Genomic DNA, 22793 nt, shown 5'->3' with positions numbered 1-22793 from the left:
TGCTAGCCTTGAGCAAAAAAGAAGCCAGGGACAGTGCTCAGACCCTGAGTCCAAGGCCCAGGACTGGCAAAAAAACAAAAACAAAACAAAAAAAAAACATCAGAGCCTTATTAAAGTACCCAGTCTATCCCAACCAGACAGCTGATTATGATCAGGAACAGTATTTTATTTCCATATTATTTCCCCTACAAGAAAAAGGAGCTACTTCAGGGCAGAGAGACATTGTCAGTATTTCCAGCACCTCAAACCCTACACAGTGGATGAAAGAAAATATTGGAGTTCGCGTTGGCATAGTCACAGTAATTAGTTTAGGAATCTCTGCAGACAACCATAGCTGCTGGGCCCAACATAACGCCTGGAAGAACTTACACCCCTAACCCTAGCACAGCGCTCCCTATGCAACTGCGGCTGCGCAGACTGCAGTGGGCGAGGCCTACACACTTCCGGAAGCGGATGGGGAACCAACGAGACTAGCGCGGGACTCGCGAGTGGGCTAGAGCGGCGCGGGCGCGGCGGGAGCCGGCCTGCCATGGAGGACGAAAAGAGCTTCACGGATCTTTGCGGCGGCCGCCTGGCCTTGCAGCGTCGTTACTACTCGCCGTACTGCCGGGAGTTCTGCCTCAGTTGCCCTCGGCTTTCGTTGCGCTCACTCACGGCTGTCACCTGCGCGGTGTGGTTGGTGGCTTACGGGCTCTTCAGCCTCTTTGAGGTAATGGCGGGCGGCCCCTGGTGGCTGGGCTCTGGAAGGTTCTTAGGTGTGAGCCGCTCACCCTTGTAGGGTCGGGAGGCGGGGCATCGAGGGGCGTGGCACAGGGGGCGTGGCCTCGCGTGCTGTCGGACCTCCTGGTCGCTGGACAGCGCCTGTCTCTAGAGTTAGGGAAGTTTGCGCTCCTGGACGTTGGTTCGCTCTGTCCGCCCGGCCGCGGCCCCGCGTGGCGGATCCAACCAGCACACACCTAGTTCTGACCTAGCTCAAGACGTGAGGACTCACTCTGAGTCCTTCCATCCCCGAGTCCCAAGAGCTCTTCTTCGTGCACTGTCCACCTCCAGCACCTCCACTGCCAACGCCCTTCTCCCTTCCAGAAACATTTTTTTTTGCCCATACAAGTATGTGTGCATAGACATATTTGTATTTTTCTTAATCTCTGTCTTTTCACGGTAGTTTAACTCTTCTCTCAACCCCTTCCTCAATTTCAAGCGCACTCTCGAAAAAAAAAATTAGGAAACTTTTTATTTTTATTCTTTTTTTTGGTCGGCTGTGGGCGCTTGAGCTCAGGGTTCAAGCTGGGCGCTGTCCCTGGGTTTTTTTACTCAAGGCTAGTGCTCTACCACTTGGAGCAACAGGTCTGCTTCAGGTTTTCTGGGGGTTAATTGGAGGTAAGAGTCTCATGGACTTTCCTGCCCTGGCTGGCTTCAAACCATGATCCTCAGATCTCAGCCTCCTGAGAAGCTAGGGTTACAGGCGTGAGCCACCAGCGTCCAGCAGGAAATTTTAGTCACGAGTGGTTTCTACGCTTAAGCTTACAGGATCATTCCCATTTTCTCAGAGCCTCAAATTTTCACATCTGTGAAATGGAATTAATATGCTTTTAGGCTATCTTAGGCATTTTATTATAGTAATAGAAATCTAACCTAGCAAGTCATGTGATTAGTTACGAAATAAGGGTATTCTCTAACTCAGCCAGTTTTTTTTTTCAATTTTTTATTATCAAACTGATGTACAGAGAGGTTACAGTTTCATACATTAGGCATTGGATACATTTCTTGTACTGTTTGTTACCTTGTCCCTCATACCCCCCTCCCACCTCCCTCTTTCCCTCCCCCCCCCAGGTGTTTGTTCAGTTCACTTACACCGAACAGTTTTGCAAGTATTGCTTTTGTAGTTGTTTGTCTTTTTTTTACCCTGTGTCTCTCAATTTTGGTATTCCCTTTCAATTTCCTATTTCTAATACCAGTATACACGGTTTCCAATATACTCAGATAAGATTACAGAGATAGTGTAGGTACAACCACAGGAAGGTGGATACAAGAACATCATCAATAATAGAAGCTACAGATACAGATGGGACGTTGAAAGTAGTTACAACTGTGATATAACAGTCGTTTCCATAACATGGAGTTCATTTCACTTAGCATCATCTTATGTGTTCATAAGGGTATAGCTATTGGTCAGCCAGTTTCTTGCTATATACACCTGGCAGTACAGGTCCATCAAAGACATACACCAAGGTGGTGGGCCAGGGGGCTTAGAGGAGTCTGACTGGAGTTAGGTGAAAGAGGTTTTTTGGTTTTTTTTTTTTTTTTTTTTTTTGCCAGTCCTGGGGCTTGAACTCAGGGCCTGAGCACTGTCCCTGGTTTCTTTTTGCTCAAGGCTAGCACTCTGCCACTTGAGTCACAGTGCCACTTCCGGCTTTTTCTATATACGTGGTGCTAAGGAATTGAACCCAGGGCTTCTTTGTATACGAGACAAGCACTTTACCACTAGGCCATATTCCCAGCCCTCAAAGAGGTTCGTTGGTCAGTACAAAAAATGAGACACTTCTTGGCTTCGAGAAATGAGGCCCAGAATTACTGAAATTTATTGCTTCTGGGTTATTGATTTTTTTCCTGTGTGTTAAACATTCTAAATAATAGCTTCTGGAGAAAATAAACACACCAATAAAATTTCAACTTCAGAAATGTTAAAAGGTTGTAAATATGCCTTACACTCAAGGGAATACATAATAACTATAATTGTATGTATACACGTATGCATGTGTATGTGAGCACATAAGTGTATGCACTTGCACTGCCAATTAAGCTGCCTTGTGCATGCTAGGCAAGACACTGAGCTCTACCTTCAGACTAGCTACCTTTTTTTTTTTTTTGTCAGTCCTGGGCTTGAATTTGGGGCCTGGGCTCTGTCCCTGAGCCTCTCTGTGCTCAAAGCTAGCACTCTACCACTTGAGCCACAGCGCCATTTCTGGCTTTTTCTGTTTATGTGGGACTGAGGAATTGAACCCAAGGCTTCATGCATGCTAGGCAAGTACTCTACTACTAAGCCCACATTCCCAGCCCCTAGCTACCTTTTTTTTTTTTTAGCCCTTACACATCATTTCATCAGTGTGATGAAGTTTGTCCCTTCTGCAGACCCTTCAACCACCACACCTATTGGTCAGGGTTGTGACATCTCCCTTTCTGAGTCAATCATGATTCATTCCAAATGAGTTAGGAAAAGGCAAGCAGCAGCATCTGCTGCTCTGCTAAATAAGCACTTTACAATTGTTCGGTTTATGATTTTGTGTTATACATTCTCTGGAGGGAGAATGAGAGGAAAAGATCTGGGTCCTTAAGTTGCAATTTTGGCAGAAAAATGTCAGAGACTGACGTGATGATAGACATTTTGCTGGAGGCTCTACCCAGATCTGCTTGTTAGTAGTCTGGATCCATTTCACTATATACTTTCACAGCACTTAACTAGCCCAAGTAGAAGTGATTTCCTCTTTTCCAGTGCACATGCTACCTTCAGCTTAGCTCACAGCAGAGCAAATGCCTTTTTCAGAATTGTCTAGTCAACCTGTCATATAGCACAAATATCTTAATGCCCATATCTGGCTCTTTTCAGAACAGCATGATCCTTTCTGCTGCCATCTTCATCACCCTCTTAGGCCTACTTGGTTACCTCCATTTTGTGAAGATTGATCAAGAGACTTTGTTAATCATTGGTTCCCTTGGCATCCAGATGACTTCATATTATGCCTCTGGCAAAGAAAGTACCACCTTCATAGAAATGGGCAAGGTCAAAGATATTGTCATTAATGAGGCTATTTACATGGTAAGTATTTAAAAGTAGTATGTATCTCAGGCCTTTATGGAGGGGCCTTAGGGGTGTTCCAGGATCTAAACTGAGTCTAACACCTCAAGTATCTGATGTCACAGTATTAAGCTTGAGTACCCACTGTTGCAGTACTTGTGTTTGTTTTCTGATGGGTATGTCTAAACTATAGCAAGTGAGACTTACTTTGAAAAGATAAGTCGCTGTACAATTGTGCTTCACTTAGTGATAGTATGTTCTGAGAAACACATTGTTGACCAATTTCCTCACTGTGCAGACATCATAACACACTGACAAAAAGCTTTTTTTTGGGGGGTGGGGAGGAGTCATGGCTCTTCAGCTCGAGGCTAGAACTCTACCACTTGAGCCCCAGCGCCACTTCCAGTTTTCTGGTGGTTAATTGGAGATAAGAGTCTCATGGACTTTACTGTTGGGACTGGCTTCTAACTGCGCTCCTTAGATCTCAGCTTTTGTGTAGCTAGCATTACAGATGTAAGCCATTGGTGCCCTGCTCCAAGTTTTGTTTTTCTTTTTGGACGTTGATTGGCGCTACAGTTTCATGGAATTTCCTGCTTGGCAGGCTGGCTTCAACCCACAATCCTCAGATCTTAGCCTCTTGAGTAGCTAGGGTTACAGGCATGAATCAGTAACACTCAGCTGCACAGTGGATTTTCTGTGCCGTCAACACAACATGCAAGATACATTGCCATGGGGCTGGGAATGTGGCTTATTGGTAGAATGCTTGCCTAGCATGCATGAAGCCCTGGGTTAAATTCCTCAGCACTACATATATAGAAAATGGCCAGAAGTGGTGCTGTGGTTCAAGTGGCAGAGTGCTAGCCTTGAGCAAAAAGAAGCCAAAGACAGTGCTCAGGCCCTGAGTCCAAGCCCCAGGACTGGCAAAAAACAAAAGAGAGGAGGCAAGCCTAGTGGTAAAGTGCTTGCCTTGTACAAAAAATACATTGACATTATAGTGTCACTAGGCAATAATCATTCTTCAGCTTCATTCAGCTTGATTATAATCTTATAGGACCACTATTGTATTATGTATATAGTCAGTCATTGACCAGAACATGGTTAGGCTCTGTGCATGACTCCTTTTAAAGAATTAGGTTTTCAAGGATAAAGAATAAGTATTTCAACTTTATTTTCTAGCCCAGCTTAAAAATACACTTTTTATTCTTTTTCTCCTACTATTTTGTTATTGTTGCTGTTGTTTATGCTGGTCCTGGGGCTTGCTGAGATCTGAGGATCAGAGCCAGCCCCAGCAGACAAATCTGAGAGATTTACCTCCATTTAACCAGCAAAATGCTGGGTTGGAGACATGGCTTAAGTGGTAGAGTGCCAGCCATGACCAATCAAGCAGAGAGAAAACTTGAGCTCCTGAGTTCAAGCCTAAGTACTGACTCATACACACACACACACACACACACACACACACACACACACACACACAACCAAAAAAACGAAAGAACTTTCACTTAGACCTATTATTTATTTTGCAGCAGAAGGTGATATACTACCTTTGCATTTTATTGAAGGATCCCGTGGAACCACATAGAATATCCCAAGTAGTGCCTGTCTTCCAGGTGAGCCGAGTACTTTTTCCTTTCTCCAGTGAAATCCTCTACCTTCTCATCTTGTGTATCCTCTCTACCTTCATATGCAATAGAAATGCAAACTGTTGCCAGAATATTGGAATATAACCTGAGAGGTAATTTCTGTGAGCATTAGGGTTTCATTTATTTTAGAATAAGTTTCTCTCTGTGGTGAAGATAGGCTTCCACATGTATTAGGAATGCATTCAAATTTCAGAGAAGAAAATAGACATATAACAACTTCAGTCACATTCATCTGCCGTCTGCCGGTCTTTTTTTTTTTTTTTTTTTTGCCAGTCAAGGGCCTTGGACTCAGGGCCTGAGCACTGTCCCTGGCTTCTTTTTCCTCAAGGCTAGCACTCTGCCACTTGAGTCACAGCGCCGCTTGTGGCCATTTTCTGTATATGTGGTGCTGGGGAATCGAACCCAGGGCTTCATGGATACGGGGCAAGCACTCTTGCCACTAGGCCATAGTCCCAGCCCGTTATTTGCCGGTCTCAACTGCCAGTCCACCAATGTAGTTACTTAGGTATGTATAGTATTATACATTGTTTGTCTTGCATTTAAAACCACTTAACATGGATCTTTCCCATCAAAGCTGTTGTACTTACAATTTTAAAGAATTATATTGTTTGACCCATATAAAAAGTCACTACTTCTTTATAAATCATGCCCAAGTTATTATTCTGTTTAGCTCTTATGAAGAAATACTGTGCAAACATGATTACAAATTACTTTCTTTTTTATTGTAAAGGTGATGTACAGAGGGGTACAGTTACATAAGGTAATGAGTACATTTTTTTTTAATTTTCTAGCTAAGCGCCAGTGCCCATGGCTCACACATGTATTCCTCCCTACGCAGGAAGCTGAGAACTGAGGATCACAGTTCAAAGTCAGCCTAATCAGGAAAGTCTGAGACTCTTATGTCCAATAAATTACCAAAAGAAGCCAAAAGTGGAGCTGTGGCTCAAGTTCTGGAAGCACTATGCTTGAGCAAAAGAAGCTAAGGGACAGTGCCCAGGCCCTGAGTTCAAGCCCCAAGACTGGCAAATAAATATGCTTTCTAGGTGGATACTTGTTACATATATAAGATATATATGCATATATATATACATATATAACATACACTCATATAGTTGACTCACCTTCACTGCTCTTTTTTCAGAAAAGATTTAAGACAGATGAACTAAAATATTTCTTTTGAATTATATTTGTAAGTACTTTGTTAAAGCTTATAGATTTCAATAGTGTCAGATTGGGCTGCAGGTAGATCTTAGACAGCTTTACAGTCTCTGGAATTTGTTCTTGTTTTTCTGTAGTCTTCACTAATGCTGGATTTAGCTACTTTTCAGTTCAATATCTAAGTTTTGAAATTAGTATTTCTCTAAATGGTAGACTTTTCATATTCCTTTATAATCTAAATACCCATCAGTATTCCTTTGTTTTATGGTATCCATCACCTTTATTAGCTGGGTTTCATCTAGAAATTATATACTTGCAAAAATTCTTTGTATAATTGAGTAATAAATATTTATTAAATGTACTTTCCAGATATAATTTCCTCATTCTATGGTGTTTCTTTTAATTTTGGTTGTTAATGTTTTTCAGAATTTATATATTAAACTCCCTGTCCCTAAGGTCTATTTTACAACCTGTGACACTTCTCAAGAACAAAAAGATATCTTTTAATCTCTCACCTTCTGTAATTTATGGGCTGAGCCTAATTGGGAGTCCTTCTAGTAGGTTCCTTTCCAGCCCAAGCAGCATTGTCTATAGAGAAACTTGTACCATTTAGATGCCTTGATGTGGGCGAGAGATGTGTTCACCTTGACTCTGCATTTTTCCTGTTTGGAATTCAGAGTGCCAAGCCCCGGCTGGACTGCTTGATTGAAGTGTACAGAAGCTGCCAGGAGATTCTAGCACACCAGAAAGCCACACCAACAAGCCCATGAGTCCCAGCATGCAGAAGGCCAGTACTGTCTTCCATGGGAGATGTCTCCTAAGCCATAGTGGCTGGTTTGTTTTCTCTACTGTAATACATTAGGTGGAGAGGCCTAGTATCCACCATGCACTGGATCTCAGAGTCTTAGAGCAGGTGACTGGAATTTGATGCAAGTATTTCTGTGTACTATAGTGTTCCCCCGGTAAAGGTGTACTTTACTAACGAAGGAGAGAACTTAAGCTATGTCTAAAGTGATGGTACAACTGGGTGCCGGTGGCTCACACCTAGAAGCCTAGCTACTCAGGAGGCTGAGATCTGAGGATCGTGGTTTCCTGCCCAGTGTGGACAGGAAAGTCTGTGAGACTCTCATCTCCAGTTAACCACTGGAAAACTGGAAGTAGAGGTCAAACTGGTAGAGTGCTAGCCTTGAGCAAAAAGCTCAGGGACAGCTCCTGTCTGAGTTTAACCCCCTCTACTGACAGAAAAAAAAAAAAGTGGTGTCAGCAAAGAGCACTTTGTGAAATTTTATAAGCACACTGAACTTTGTGGAGCAAGACTCATGAGAAAGTTATTTCCCTCTACAATATACCTCTGTATAAAAAGTTAAGGGGAAAAAGTCAAGTTCTTCAGTTGTGGGTTAACAGAATAAACAGTCTACAAAATACTAGCCTCTGCCCATGTAGTTACTCCTTTCTGTACAGGGCTAACTTATGATGACTTTTTTGTTTTGTTTTTGGTGTCCATCCTGGTGCTCGAACTTGTTAGGGTCCAGGTGCTGTCCCTGAGCTGTTTTGCTCTACTACTTGAACCACAGCTTTGCTTCCAGCTTTTTGGTTCAAAATTAAGCAGATAAAAGTCTTATGGAGGGGCTGGGAATGTGGTTTAGCGATAGAGTGCTTGCCTTGCATGCATGAAGCCGTGGGTTCAATTCCACATAAACAGAAAAAGCCAGAAGTGGCGCTGTGGCTCAAGTGGTAGAGTGCTAGCCTTGAGCAAAAGGAAGCCAGGGACAGTACTCAGGCCCTGAGTTCAAGCTCCAGGACTGGCAAACAAAACAAAAGTCTCATGGACTCTCCTGCCTTGGCTGGCTTTGAACCATGATCCTCAGATCTCAGCCTCCTGAGTAGCTGCCATCACAGGTGTAAGCCACCAGTATCCAGTGACTTTTTAAAAACATTTAAGTAGTAGTACAAGGGATTTCAACTCAACATATCAACTTATAAGATGATGACTCTTTATATAACTATTTTCTTTCCAAAACACACACAATTACCTAGTTCATAGACAGGTGCTTTTTATTGACAAATATGATCACAACATTTCAGTCATGGGTGTCAAGTACATTAATACCTTTCTGTGACTCAGCATTTCCATTGTTAAAAATTTTACTTTTGCCAAGAGGGATAAAATAAAATTTGAGATAGAAATTTGGTTTTGGTTTGCAGATGTGGGACCATCTTGTTAAAGGAGAAACTAATTACAGAGGCATTTCCTTCTATATTAAATTATTAAACCAAGAAGATTCCTGAAGTGTCAGGGAGAACAGAGATGGTGAGGGAATTAGCTTCACCCCCAAATTCAGTGTAAACATGCTCCATCCACACTCGTTTCTTACATCCTTAAAGAAGAAACGCCTTGGCAGATATCATCATCCTTGTTGGCCTTAGAGACACTCAGGATATCAGCAGAGCTATAAAGCCATGGAGAGGTTTATGGGAGCCCATGGTACTTTCCATGTGTGACTTGCTCGAGGTAGCATTGCCTCTGCTCGACACCCTACCTCCCCCCAATTCTTAGGAGACTGAGAAGTGGGAAGAAATGGCTAAAAACCTGCCTATCTTGCAGAGTCAAGTTCTTTTCAAAGAGGCTGGCTTACGCCCCTTACCACCATGCTTGTCAGTTTTAAAGGGGAAGCTTACAGCAGCTGAAGTTTCAGGTAAACTAGTTCCAGCCTTGTAGTTTTTTGCAGCATAACACACACACACGAAGGAAGGCTTGGTTCTTGAATTCTCCCGTTAAGCCCACAGTTTTTAGCATAGTATTGACAAATGGTAAGACTGCCTTAGAGCTGTGAAATAAAAACTCAAGTTTTTCAGTGTTGGAAAATCAGAGTATATGAACTCTTTCGTTTTGTTTTTTTGTAGGGGAGGGCGGAAGCAAAGCTCATTTCCTCCTACCCCTGCTCAATTAGAAGATCTGAGTGGATAGGGATACGTTGTTTTCAGGAAGGCAAAAATGAAACTAAACTTTATACTTCATAGACTGCAGCAGCTGTCACATACAGGTGTCCAACCTCATTCCCATCAGAAGTTTGCCAGAACTTTCAAGGGTCTTCTGTGTTTCTGTATCTTCAGTGGCTTCACAGGAGCAAAAAACAGAGCATTTGCTTGGTCTTCCAAACAGTGACCACCTCGTCCTTCAGTAGTGAGCACAGCCTTCACTGGGCCCCATCCAGCCATTAAAATGAGACAGGGCGACATCAGATAGACCTATCCTGCCATTGTCTGAGCAGGGTGTGGTGGTGCTAGGTTCACCTCACAGTCCAGTGTAAGGAAAGAGCTCGTGTCTCAGCAGGGATAGTATGCCCCTTGTAAAGATCAAAGCTGCTCCCAGGAGGGTGCTCACCCAGACTAAGGGGCAGGTTAGCGTTTCCTCCAGCCTTACCAACACCTTTCCCACTTGGGAAAGGTCGTTTTAGTGAGTTGAAGGCATTTGTCAGAGTTCAGGTGAGTTGGAAATTGCAATCCTTTTTCTGTTGGGATATTCAGAAAACTTCAAGTATAAATCCCCACATAAGGATCATATGCAATATATATATGCAATATATATATTAATGGGCTCCTCTGAGAGTATCAGTGCAGAAGCCCCAAATGCAACCCTACCACCCTCAGCAGCGTTGGGTCTTGTCTAAGTCAAGAAGCAGGTAGTGTCCAGAGTCAGATTTCTTATGAAACAATTAGTGGTTTTTACACTGGGCCTGGAGTTTCATATATTGGGCCCTAAAACATAGGGTACCTAGAGGTAAAGGCTTCACAGACCCTGCAGTACACTTCACAGAACAGTTAGAGGGAGGGCTAGACCCATCACAGTAGTATTCTATCCCAGAAACACCAGTGCTGGTGGGGAAAAGAGTAGGAGAAATCTTCATAGAAATGTTGGCCCTTTAGCAGTGCAGGAGACAGAAGCAAAGAACTGGCGTCCATCCAGTTCCCACGGCTGGTGGGCTGTGGGAGGGTTGGCAGGTGGATTCACATTTGCAGAGCAGTGATTCATATAACTGGCCATGATGAAAGTGGCTTCTGCAATCTAAGGAGGGCACAGAAGAACTAGCTTAGTGCCAGTATTGGCTTTTCCACTGGCTACTGTATTGAGAACAGGATTGTTCTGGGCTTTAGCTTCTTTCTCTCTTACTCACCTGGCAGGCAATGACCAAAGGGGATCACTGTGGGGGTTCAGGGACCTGTGGGTCTCTTTATCTAGAGGTCCTCTGAAACCCCAGTACCCTCCCAAGAAAAAAGGAACAGCAGTGGCCGTCCCCGAGCCAGTTCCCTCCAGTAGCCCCTGTTCCTACCGTGCACCTGTGACACTGAATTGCTTTGCAACCTGAATAATTTGGGATGATTACAATACAAAGAAAAATGTTTCATTTGGGGTCGAGTTTCTTCTACATTCATCACATCACACTAGAACAGAGTAAGATGACGCACCTTGGGAGCAGCCATCCGAAAAATCAGCTTCTCAATGTGGCCTTTTCCAGAGCTCTGGTCAGGAGCAGATCTAGTCACAAGCATGAAGTCATCCCTGCAGCCGCCGAAGGTTGTCACTGAAGGGTACGGGTAAGTGACGTGCACTTGCTGTGGAAAGAGCCAGTGAGTTTTGGGGAAAGTCTCTTCTAAGCACAGGAAGCTTTAAACAAGACGGGAGTGCCCTGCGGTCGGTAGCCATTGTTTGGTGATACACATTATGAATGTTTATAAGTTGTGTCTGGTCTAGAGGATAGACAGCCCTGGCTGGAAATGGGAACTAGGGTGACCTTCTCAGGCCTTTGAGTCCAGAGAGGAGAGAGCACAACACTGTTCAGAGGGGGAGGGATGAGAGCCTGCCTTCCTCCTTCCATACCATGGTGTGGTGGTCCAGGATGCTGACGCCATCCTCATTCACAGCAATCCACACCAGAGTGCTCTCCTTGGACGACAGCTGGGCAGGCTGCAGAAATGGCCAGAGACCCAAACAAAGGAACAACAACAAAAACACATCAACACATTACACACACATAAAGAGTTCTGGAATTGTAAGTGCTTTCTGAAAGTGAAGGGACAGTGATTTCCAATCACCTCATCCTGGGAAACAGAAAATGGCATGCAGCCAGGCTACTTGTGGCAAAGATCAACTGGCTTTGAGGCTCTGGCCAACTAAGCATCTCAAGGGTAGAGGTGGTTCCACCACAGAATATGGGGTGCAGAGCTCAGCTGGGAAGGAGGCTGGCCAGTAGCACTGACAAACAGTTCTCCCCCTAGTCCCAGCTCAAGTGCTTCTGTCTCAAAAACAGTATCCGAGGGAAATAGGAATACAAATATGCAATCTTATGGGCTTTAGGCACATAAAATCTGACTACTTAGTGGGCATTTCCTGGAATTTTCATGTTAGGGTTGTAATACAACAATCCAAAAGACCTCTTCACAGGGAGCTATTAGACAGGTCCTCTTTCTGAAGCGTTTCCTGAACTTCCAGACCAAGTATCCCAAACATCCCTTTACTTTTTCTTCATAGCACTTGTGACTATTTAAAACATGCATATTAGAGCTGGGGTATAGATCAGAGGAACATTATATGCTTAGCATACTCAAGGTTCCAGTCTGATCCCTAGCAACCCCCTAAAAAACAAGACTAAAATATGTATGGTTATAATGAACAAGTACCTCCTCAACTAGATGGGAAGTTTCAGACAGACAGGGACTGAGTCTGGTCTGTTCACTTCTTATTACCCCAAACTAGCACTAGATGTAGTAGGAGCTCAACTGTTTGTTAGATGAATGAATGAATGTCCATTTCCTGATCTGCAGCTTCAGCACACAGGACCATGACCCAGCTTAATGTCTGTGATTATAATGTCTGGTCACAGGATAATGTCTATGATTATCTGTAAAGTTCATGCACACCCGACACCCGGTGAGGACGAGTTCCAACTGAAATTACTATTGGCTTCCTGGCCAGAGGTGAATTTAACTGTTGCCTGAGCAGTCTGTGTGGCATGCTAAGTCAGAAGAGATGAATTTGTTTAGGTTATACATGGTTCTGTCTTTCAAAGTTTTTAAAAAGCACTGTGAGAAGGGCATTATTTCAAGCCTGAATCCTCATGTGTGAGTCAATTGATCATCTCTTTGCTTTGAGGAATAGCACTGATAAGTCAATAAGAAAGAAAACATGAAGATAACCAATGAATCCTAACTGTTTTGGACCATGGAAATCTGGCCAGAAATGATTGGAGAGATGGCGACCCCTGGTGGTTGGTAGTATGTCGGTGAGGGCTACAGATTGGACCAACAAATGTGACCAAATCGGGAGGGAAAACTTAGGGCATTCTGAAGGCTCCTTCCACTGGCACTCACCTGAGCAGCAAAGAGCTTAGCACCAAAGAAAGGCCATTTCCGGGCCACAGTCAGGTAGATGCGGATGCACTCAGGAGGGGAGCAGCCTTGCAATGCTGCCCACTTTGTGCTCAGCATATCCACCAGGTGCCTGGTTGGGCAGATGGAGAGAAATGATGCCAGTGAAGCGCCAACGTGTTTTCATCCCAGCTGAGGCCTCCCCATGAGGATGGCCCCAAGACCTCCCAGCCTACCCACCTCAGCTGTTCCGGGGGAGCCCCAAGTCTGTAGCGCCTTGGGTAGAACCTGTCTAGGACCTGGTGGAGGAGATGCTGAGCCTTGGCAGGAGGTGTGCCCCCGGCACCTGGCAGGACAGGCTTCTCTAAGTCCCCGTATTCTACCTGTGGCAGAAGCACATGAGGAGTCAGGAGTCTGGGGGTGAATGGAACTGGTGGGTACTGTTAGGTGAACAAAGCAATTCAGTTAAAACAAAACATTGGGGCTGGGGATATAGCCTAGTGGCAAGAGTGCCTGCCTCGGATACACGAGGCCCTAGGTTCGATTCCCCAGCACCACATATGCAGAAAACGGCCAGAAGTGGCGCTGTGGCTCAAGTGGCAGAGTGCTAGCCTTGAGCGGGAAGAAGCCAGGGACAGTGCTTAGGCCGAGTCCAAGGCCCAGGACTGGCCAAAAAACAAAACAAAACAAAACATTGGTGAGCACATTCTTTATCTGTAGATTCATAGACATTAGAGAAGGAATCTTAAAAGTCTTATAATATTAGAAGGTTTAGAGCAACTTTTATTTGCATACAAAGACAAATCCTTATCTAAAGTCAGTGTGCCAATAAAGGAAATCACTGTGAAACTTGTAGTTTCTAGTCCAGAAATAGAGGCTACAGGATGGAAGGGGCTGCCGGTCCAGGAGGACAGCCTGGCGTGTGAGACAGACACCTGGCTCAGTCCCAGCTCTGCCATTTAGCTGCTTCTTTTCTGGTCAAGTTACTTAAATTCTGAACTTCAGTTTTCCTCACCTAAGCTGGAATGAGGGCTCCATAGGAAAATATATATGAAGTGCTTCACACAGGGCCTACTATCGTATTCATACTGATGATTATAATTACGAAGGTCCATGATTATTTTTTCCCTGTTTCCAGCAGGTATATCCAGACTCTTACAGGAACCATGGAGGTATCCCAGATACCTCTGGCAAGATGGCCAAGGGACGCCAAGTCTGATTAGGTGTTCTTCCTAAGTCTCCTTAAAACGTTGAATGGTTCCCAAATGGTTCCACAGAAGGAATATATGTCATCCAAGTATCCTACTTAGTACAAGCTTGTGAAGGCAGGCAGGGAAGGGGTTTTCAGTACAGAGAAAACCAGAGGCATCGTCAAGTGACTTGGTTTAGACCTCATGTTGGAAAAGAGGACTCAAACCCAGATCTGGGATTCTCAGCCCGCTGTTGTGCACACAGCCTGTATCTGCAGTGGGTGAGGAGTTCTGCTCTCTGTATGACAGTGAGGCAACCCTCTCCTGAGGACAGGATCTGAAGAACCTTCTGTTTCAGGCCAAGAGAGGAGTGGTTCTAACCGGAGTCCCACAAGGGCATCCTGACCCTCCCACTTCCAGGACAGACCCGGTACCTGGGCCATCAGGGCAGCCATCTCAAGAGCCAGTTCCTTGTTGACTGGGAATCTCCCTGCTACGATCTCTCCACTGGTTTGAGAGGCAAGCAGCAGCCTCTCTCGCTCTGTCTCCCCTTTGACTTGACTCCGGAAGTACAGCCTTCAGGGAGAGAGCAAGAATAAGCTGTGTCTCAGCTGGGATTCCAGACAGGGATAGGTTTTTCATGGATATCTATCTTAATTTCTAAAATAAGAAACTAGCCTTTTATACCATTTGTGAACCTATTTTCTATTGCCCTCAACATTTGTGGCCAGCTGTGACACACAGCAGTCACACACCATACAGATCTCATGTCCACGGCAATAACGTGGTTAATTCTGCATATGACATTCGACTGGCTGTATGTGGCAAGGGAAATCTGGTACCTGGAAGCAGAGTTTACAAGAGGACTGGATGTGTTAAGATCCCATGAGACTCATGGCAATTATTTGCTTAGAGACAGACTAAGATGGAATTTTCTTACTGAAATTGATTTTTTTTAAATGCGTGTCTACTTGTATATTTCTAGAATAGGTGCATAGGAAACATCGATTCCTTAGCCTTAAATATATGGTGCTCATTTGAAAATCATAACATGCAGCTGTCCATGAGGCTTGCGAGCTTTCTTGGTATGTACACACATTCACACACAGAGCTGGGAGGCTAGCAGGAAGCCTGAGCTGCCTGGTGTCTTAACAGAAGGTCAGGAGAGGTCAAGCAGGGCCAGCGAGGTCCCTAGCTGATGACCCTAATGCAGAGTGGCATCTGCCAGCCCCTTTGCCACTCAGTGGAGGAGGCAGTGAGATGGCGCCCAGTGAACCCTCGTGCTTGCCCTACCCTCCGCAGCACAGTGCACCTGTTCTTGTACATCAGCTTCACCACGCGTGTCCCACCCTCAGACTTTCCAGGGTGCAGCTCCTTCAGGGCTTGCTCCCACTTGGAGATGGCATCACAGATCTCGAAAAAGAAAAGAGGAAAGTAAGGGGAGCAAGGCCCAGGGAGCTGGAGCAGGAATGGGGCGGTGTGGTTCCTGTGGAAGGCTGCCTTGCAGGGCCTCACGTACCCAGGACCCAAGACGCCTCCCACTTTCTCCCCTACAGATGAGAGGCAATGCCCTGAGTGCAGAGAGCTGGGAAGCAGGGAATGCTGCCCGCTGCCCTGGGAGGAAGAGAAAAGGGAGCTTTCCTGGGGAATAGAGGGGCCACAGTCAAAACCCAAAGCTTGATTCTACCAGCTACATTTCTCCTTTCAATACATATACCAGAGGCCTATTGTGTAACTAAGCCTTGCAGATGCCTAGACACTAACAAGCTATACGGCACAGTTTTCCTAAACAATGGTGAAAGACGAGAAACCTTTGTCTTGGTGCTGTAAAGAAAGCAGATACTAGAGCCTATGTGTCTACCAAATGTAGCACATTCCCAGACACTAAACCCCTGTGGCACCAACCCTGACCACAAGATCCGGCAGGGCCTTAACTTACATAGATTGTGGGAGAGCCTACCTCCTTAAACCATGGGTGGACCTACAAGCAGAGCACAGGCCCTTGCAGATGGGATGGAAGTGGAGTGTTGGTGCACATGGCACCCATGGGTCAAGGCTGTAGCTGTCAACCTATGGATGGGAAGATGAAACTGGGGGCAGGCTCAGGGGGGCCTCCCTGTCCCTATACTGAACCGAGAAGAGGCTCTTCTGAATGCTGCACGGCCATTGCCAGGAAGCAGAGCTGCAGAGACCACACACAGCTTTGCTCTGCTTGTGCATACATTTTAGGATGGCCTGGGAAGCACCTTGGGCTTAGTGCCGATGAGGCTGCTGAACAGATAGGCACCTGCCAGATAGACTTTGCCCCTACCACCTAGATCCCTGAGCCAGGAGGCAGCCAAGCAGCGAGGCTATCACCTTGACACTCCCCTGCAGGTAGTGCTCCAGGTCCCTGCCCGAAGGATCGTCTGTAAAGAGGGCAAAGCCAGAGTGGGATGACTTCCTCATGCCTGTGTCCTGGTTCAGCCGCTGGAGGAACTCATCAACTGTAGAAGAGCCGTCAAAACCAACCACCTGGTGGGAAAGAGACCATCTGACCCAGAGCAAACTTCCTGGGAAGCTCACTTAGTGTTTCAAGCTCCCTTGTTCATGTACTGGGTTTTAAACCCCAGTTCCAAGGCACCAAACAGCAAAGCACTTTTAGGACTCAGGCTCCCTCTCCCTACCTATTACACTATCTCCTACTCCAAATCCTAGGCCCACCCTTCTTGCTGATTTGTCTATTAAGATTCTGAAAGCTGGCCTAGTGTGGGGTAATATAATGCCTACTATATGGGAGGCACAGGTATGGGGACTGCGGGCTGAGGCCAGGCCTGGGCAAAAAAAAGCAAAAAAAAAAAAAAGCCAGGTGCTGATGGTTCATGCCTGGAATCCTAGCTACTCAGGAGGCTGAGATCTGAGAATTGAGATTTAAAGCCAGCCCAGGCAAGAAAGTTCATTAGAGTCTTATTTCCAGTTAACCACCAAAAAGGCAGGAGAGCTATGATTCAAGTGGTAGAGCTCTAGCCTTGAGCAGAAAAATCTCAAGGACAGTGGCCCAGGCACTGAGTTCAAGCCCCAAGACTAGCAACAAGAAAAAAAATCCAAGAGTATGTACTAAAATTAAGCAAAAAGACCTAAGTTCACATTTGTCTAGCAAGTGTGAGGCCCTGAGTTCAAGCCCCAGCACCACCAACGAAATAAAACCTGAAATCTCGACCAAAGGTGTTCTTCCATGGACAATGACAGAAGACTCAGGGGCACCCCCCCCCCACCCCGCCTCCTCACCTGGTAAGTTCCGTTGGCAAAGTGCACAGGGATGCTGAAAGGCAAGGAGTGGTGGAAGGGGTTTCGCAGTAGGATGGACACCACCTCCATGCGCGAGGGCCTGGCCTCTCTCTCCCCCGTCTGCAGCGTCCGCTCCACGGCCCGCTGGCAGTAGGTGGCATACTGGCCAGTTTCATTTCTAAAAACACAGGAAGAAGGAAACCCTGGGGACTTTGCACCTCCCTGCCTCTTCATATCTGGGATGTGTACCCTATAGACTCAGCGAGGGCTGAAACTAGCTGTGCCGCTGTAGAAAACAGCCTTGTGTGTTCATTGCCACTGATGACAAATCTTGGGGCAGATGGCTGGCACGAAGTGACTTTCAGGAGGATAAGAGAGCAGAGAAGGAACACGAGTGCAATATGGCAGCACATCATAAAACACCCAAGGAAGCCTAAGCATGCGCCCATTTCTACTTGCTCATATATGTGCACACTGAAGTTTCCCTGCCCTGAGCAACCTCAGAGGGGAGAAGCAGTCTACGCAATCCAGTCAGGCAGAGGAAAAGTGTTCACGCACCTGGGATCTGCGTGGCGCTGCAGCTGCTGTTTGACATACCAGAGGAAGTGATGCTGAGGCAGGAAGAGTGGGGCACACAGAGCCAGAAGCTGCCAGCACTGCCGGAGAACACAGGCAGTATGTCACGAGTGCCCTCGCGGCCCTGGGCATGCCAGAGCCCCCACCCTTCTGAGGCTACCCAGGATGGCCACCTTGCTCAGGCTGTGTCCAGAAAAGCCATCCAACAGCCTGACGGTGCAAAGGCAGGCAGGCTTCAGCTGTATGGAGGCAGCTTGGCTCAGAACATACCTGCTGGGGCACCTCCTTCTACCTTCCCTACCTCCTGGGCAGCCCTTGCCAGTGGCTCTGGGTAGCTGTCCTGTCTCCGGGGAATGCCCACCTGTGTGAGAGAGTACTTCTGAGGCGGGCGGCAGCTGGTCTGCTTCATGAGCTGGCAGTAGATCTCACTCTGCAGCTCGGGGTGAACCAGGCAGACCTGCAGTGCTGTCTGGGCCAGCGACACGTGGTAGTCCACAGAAGCTGCTTCCACAGGCACGTTGATGAAGAGCTGGCAGGACTGGGAAGAAAGACACAGTGGACACAGGCACATAGCCCTACGTGATAGTTTTGGCCCCAAGCAGAGCCTCGAAGCTGTTCACTGACAGACAGCACTTTCTAAGAGGAAGCACTGCTGTTGCATAACTAAAATGGGGTTACTTTGGGATAGAATCTTTAAGGCTTTGTCTTCCACCTCACTGTTTACCTCCCCTTTGGCCATACTGGGGTTTTGAACTTAGGTAGAGGGATTTGAACTCAGGGCCTTGCACATGCTTGATTGGTGCTGTTACCACTTGAGCTATGCCTCCAGCTCTGCTTCTTGCTGATTATTTGGATATGGAATCTAGTGAGCTCTTCTGTTGGGACTAGCCTTAAATTTAAGACCCTATCTCTAGATCGTAGCCTCTTTAGTAGATAGGATTATAGACATAAACAGCAGCACTGGGTTTAACTCTTTAAATGTTCCTATTACATAAGCAAGACATAAGCTTGCCTATAAACAATTTTCTTTTTCTTTTTAGACAAGGTCTTATTTTTAGCCCTGACTGGCTGGCCTCATACTGCAATCCTCTTGCTTCAGCCTCATAAGTTCTGGGTTTCTAAGGCATGTGTCCTTAGAAAATTCATCTTTCAGCCAGGCACCAGTGGCTCACCCCTGTAGTCCTAACTACTCAGGAGGCTGAGATCTGAGGATTGTGGTTCAAAGCCAGCCTGCAGGGCTGGGAATATGGCCTAGTGGTAAAGTGCTTGCCTTGTATACATGAAGCCCTGGGTTCAATTCCTCAGCACCACATATATAGAAAAAGCCAGAAGTGGCACTGTGGCTCAAGGGGTAGAGTGCTAGCCTTGAGCAAGAGAAGCCAGGAACAGTGCTCAGGCCCTGAGTTCAAGCCCCAGGACTGGCAAAAACAAAACAAAACAAAAAAGCCAGCCTGCCAGCCTGGGCAGGAAAGTCCATGAGACTCCTATCTCCAATTAGTCACCAGGAAAACCGAAGTGGTGCTGTGGCTCAAAGTAGTAGAGCATTAGCCTTGAGCTGAAGAGCACAGGGACAGGGCCCAGGCTCAGAGTCCAAGCCCCGTGACTGACAAAAAAAAGAAAAGAAAATCCATCTTTTTTTTTTTTTAAATAGAAAAATTGTCTTTCTTTTTCTTAAGTACAAAGTGGATTTTAAAATAGATCAGAACCTGTGGGGTACAGAAGCAATGTAAACCTGGCCTTTCCTGCTATTATTTTAGGAGGAGGGCAGCTCACAGGAGAGTTTTCTCTGGCATTTCCCGGGGCAAGTGAGAGCCTCTCCCTATCTGCAGGGATTTTACATTCCTGCCACGGAGGAGGTTGTGGGGACCCCATGAGTCTTCTTTCCCTTCCTCCCTTAGCCCTCTGGACTTCTCCCCACCCATGCATCGCCATGGGGGGCTTAAAGTGCTCCAGACAGAGCCTAGGCATTGGGTGTGTGCGCCCCCAGTGGCTGGGCCTGGGACCCCTCCCACTTTACCTTGAAGAGCTTGAGGGCCTCGGTCTGCAGGGCCTCTGAGGGCAGGGTGGTGAGGGACGTGCACAGCCCATCTCTGCTGTAGCACAGCATGGGGTGTTTCCAGAGGGGGGAATCTGCACAGAGCGCAGAGCAGTGGGAGTTACAAGGAAGGAGGAGCTCCCCCACCCCCATTCCCAACTTTGATTTGTGGGAGGGGCAATGTTTAACTCTTGAGGAAATGGCTGGGTATGCAGGTGACTGCACAGGAAGGTGGCCACCACTTTACGACAGAGCCGCAACAGGGGCCAGTGAGCAAGGCTACCGGTGTGTGCACGAGGCTTTCCCTGACGTGTCAGGTATGGTTGGAGGAATAAATATTGGCCTGCCTGAAAATCGGTAAGCCCTGGAGCCGAAATAAAGTGTTGAGAGTGGTGTGTGACACTGGTTAGTGCCTGAGAACCCGGAAAATCGGAAGCAAAATAAAGGACGCCCCCTCCCCCCAAATACCACAGGCTTTAGGTTAACCTTTCCAGACTTTGGCTTCTTTATTGATTAACAAACTCTAACTATACGTTAACCAGCTATGCTTTTCCACCTTAGTCCTCTGCCTAGCCAGAAAAGCTGCCAGCTGAACGGAGTAAAACATTTACCCAGGTTGTGGGAAAAATCTGTTTCCCAGACAGACTCCCCCAGACAGAGTGATCCCCTCAAGATTGTGGCCAGGATAGAGGGCCCCCAAGTGGGATGGGAGCTCCCCTTTGTGGCTTAGATGTGTTTTGCAGCTTCTGGGTAGAGTTTCCTTTTGAAAGTCATGCAGCGATGGCCTTACCTGGGTTTCCTTCGCCATTCATCAGTTTCCCAATGAGCTGCTCATAGACAGTGCCCACCTTGGCACTGCTGCCACCTGCAGCCACTGTGAGGTGGTACAGCCATGTTTCCTAGGCAAGAATGGAAAGCCCCCACATGTGGGGGCGGGGGGGAAGGTAGAGATAAGAGTAGGGTTTGAGACTGGGGGTGTAGCTCGGTGGTAGTGTACCTGTCTAGAATGTTTGTGGGTCTGGATTCCATCGCAGCACTGAAAAAATAGCCTACAATCAGAAAGTAGATGTGGTGGTACATGCCTGTAATCCTAGCATTCCAGAAGCTGAGGCAGAAGAACCATGAATTCCAAGCTAGCAAGACACTAATTTAAGGGCTGGGAATGTGGCTTAGCAGCAGAGTGTTAGCATGCATGAAGCCCTGGGTTCAATTCCTCAGCACCACATAAACAGAAAAGGCCAGAAATGGCGTTGTGGCTCAAGTGCTAGAGCACTAGCCTTGAGCACAGAGTGCTCAGAAACAGTGCTTAGGCCCTGAGTTCAAGCCCCAGGGTCAGAAAAAAAAAAGACACTAACTCAAAACTAAAAAGGATAAGGTTCAGGTACTTTGATTGGCATAAGCCAATACCATGGAACCTAAGGGGAAAGACTCAGGATCAATATGAACCAATTTTCCAAGTTTGGGGCTTTATTACATGGCCCCAGTACAGGGCTACTCAGCCACCCAGGGGTGAATTCAGTAGAAGGAAATGCTCCATTCAGGGAACATTAGCTAGTGTCCAAGAGGGAAATACAGTTGTTCAGGAAGCTCAGAGGAAAGAAAAAAGGGAAGTCCGGAACACTGGTCTAGCCCTGGCCGAGGAGAGACCCAGTCCTTCCCTTACCTTTTCATGCTTGGTGCCTATGAGGAGGTAGGTGGGGCTGTGCTCCGGGGGGTGGATCACCAGGGTGCAGTGGGAAGAGAGCAACCGCCTGGTTCCTCCAGCCTCGTAGTCCTCATCTGAGTCGCAGGACCGATCTACTTCCTCTATGCGTGCATCCCGCACAGGCAGTTGGCCCAGAGGTCGCTGTGGATGTGAGCCTTCCATGAATGGGAGAGCTAAAGAAGGGGTCAGGGTGGCTCCTCTCTGTGGATGCTTAGGTTCTGTAGGGCTGGGGGTCGTGGATGTGGCCAGAACTCAGGATGAGATGGAGGCTATAGTACTGTGGCCAGGCTGGGGGCAGTGATGCCCTTCTGCGAAGCACCAACAGACCACACAGGCCATGCCCACTGGCCTTGTGGGGTCTGGTGGGGGGAGGGTGAAGCTGGGGACTGTCATCAGGGCACAGAGCCACAGCGACAAGGTTTAGGGGAAGCGGGAATGAGGAGCAACAAGGAAGCTGAGGAAATACCTTGTCCTCATGGCTCCGGTAATAGTAGAAGGTTTTCCCCACAAGAGCACACCAGACCAGCTTAGAGTGGCCGTGCTTTACCTGGAAGATAGAAATGAACTAGAACCAGGAGTTTCCTGAAGTAAATCTGAGGCTGGCAAAGAGAAGCCCTGGGAGACAGTCAAAACTCAGGTCCTTAGTGGAGATGCCATTTAGACTCCTTACCAATGGAACCCCTTTCGCAGACAGGCTGCTATGGTATGTACAATGTGGCACCCTAAAACTCTTGGGCTATGCAGTGCCTGTTCCTGCTCCTAGAAGAGGACAGTCAGATGCCTCCCGAGGAATATGAACATGTGAAGAACTTGCTAGCTGGCAGAGCCACTTTTTGCGAGGTTGCAAGGTTAATCAGCGCATGGCTAGCTGAAATCCTGAGGCAGCTACCCATCATGAGGGCGCAGAAACCACACACAGGCAGAGAAGGTCATGAACAGAAGGAAGGAGGAAGCAGAGGCGGGCAGAGAGCCTAGGAGCACTGAGCTTGCACAGTGCAAGTTGCTTGTGGTCCTGATGGTGTTGTGGTCCCATTCCTGTATTCCCTTGTTAACTTCCCTT

At 46.8% G+C, this 22793-nt stretch overlaps 2 protein-coding genes across 4 annotated transcripts in view; one reads left to right on the top strand and one right to left on the bottom strand.

Moving 5' to 3' along the window:
* The first annotated feature begins 300 nt into the window (after positions 1–300).
* Pigh (phosphatidylinositol glycan anchor biosynthesis class H) lies at positions 301–7739 on the top strand. 2 transcript variants are annotated; one of them, XM_048361740.1, is made up of 4 exons: positions 301–709; positions 3605–3814; positions 5323–5403; positions 7272–7739. In XM_048361740.1, exons 1-4 carry the CDS (start codon positions 530–532, stop codon positions 7362–7364), a joined length of 564 nt encoding a protein of 187 aa, XP_048217697.1. In that variant the 5' UTR covers positions 301–529; the 3' UTR covers positions 7365–7739. The 2 variants fall into 2 exon arrangements, with proteins under 2 accessions (XP_048217697.1, XP_048217696.1); XM_048361739.1 differs by having other exon boundaries at positions 308–709; positions 5320–5403.
* Positions 7740–8628: 889 nt separating this feature from the next.
* Plekhh1 (pleckstrin homology, MyTH4 and FERM domain containing H1) overlaps positions 8629–22793 on the bottom strand; it is a 57450-nt gene continuing 43285 nt past the window's right edge. For both annotated transcript variants that reach the window (XM_048362053.1, XM_048362054.1), the window contains exons 15-29: positions 22200–22280; positions 21692–21874; positions 20819–20927; positions 20011–20123; positions 18355–18531; positions 17976–18073; positions 17418–17595; positions 16509–16664; positions 15463–15563; positions 14585–14726; positions 13201–13343; positions 12964–13093; positions 11474–11560; positions 11062–11208; positions 8629–10660 (exon numbers count right to left, since the gene is read on the bottom strand). In XM_048362053.1, the coding sequence (XP_048218010.1) occupies positions 10499–10660; positions 11062–11208; positions 11474–11560; positions 12964–13093; positions 13201–13343; positions 14585–14726; positions 15463–15563; positions 16509–16664; positions 17418–17595; positions 17976–18073; positions 18355–18531; positions 20011–20123; positions 20819–20927; positions 21692–21874; positions 22200–22280 (2007 nt within the window). In that variant the 3' untranslated portion in view covers positions 8629–10498. The remainder of the gene's footprint in view (positions 10661–11061; positions 11209–11473; positions 11561–12963; positions 13094–13200; positions 13344–14584; positions 14727–15462; positions 15564–16508; positions 16665–17417; positions 17596–17975; positions 18074–18354; positions 18532–20010; positions 20124–20818; positions 20928–21691; positions 21875–22199; positions 22281–22793) is intronic.

The sequence above is a fragment of the Perognathus longimembris genome, chromosome 14 (genome assembly GCF_023159225.1).
Source record: "Perognathus longimembris pacificus isolate PPM17 chromosome 14, ASM2315922v1, whole genome shotgun sequence".
Classification (NCBI taxonomy): domain Eukaryota; kingdom Metazoa; phylum Chordata; class Mammalia; order Rodentia; family Heteromyidae; genus Perognathus; species Perognathus longimembris.
The sequence above is the reverse complement of the archived record's forward strand: the minus strand, read 5'-3'. Positions and strand labels throughout refer to the sequence as shown.

What these genes read in the sequence shown, in the direction of transcription:
- Pigh (XM_048361739.1), top strand. Translation starts at nt 530, where the DNA reads ATGGAGGACGAAAAGAGCTTCACGGATCTTTGCGGCGGCCGCCTGGCC. An exon ending in TTAATGAGGCTATTTACATG is followed by an intron (nt 3,815 to 5,319) that starts GTAAGTATTTAA and finishes TTTATTTTGCAG; the next exon opens with CAGAAGGTGATATACTACCT. An exon ending in AAGTAGTGCCTGTCTTCCAG is followed by an intron (nt 5,404 to 7,271) that starts GTGAGCCGAGTA and finishes TTTGGAATTCAG; the next exon opens with AGTGCCAAGCCCCGGCTGGA.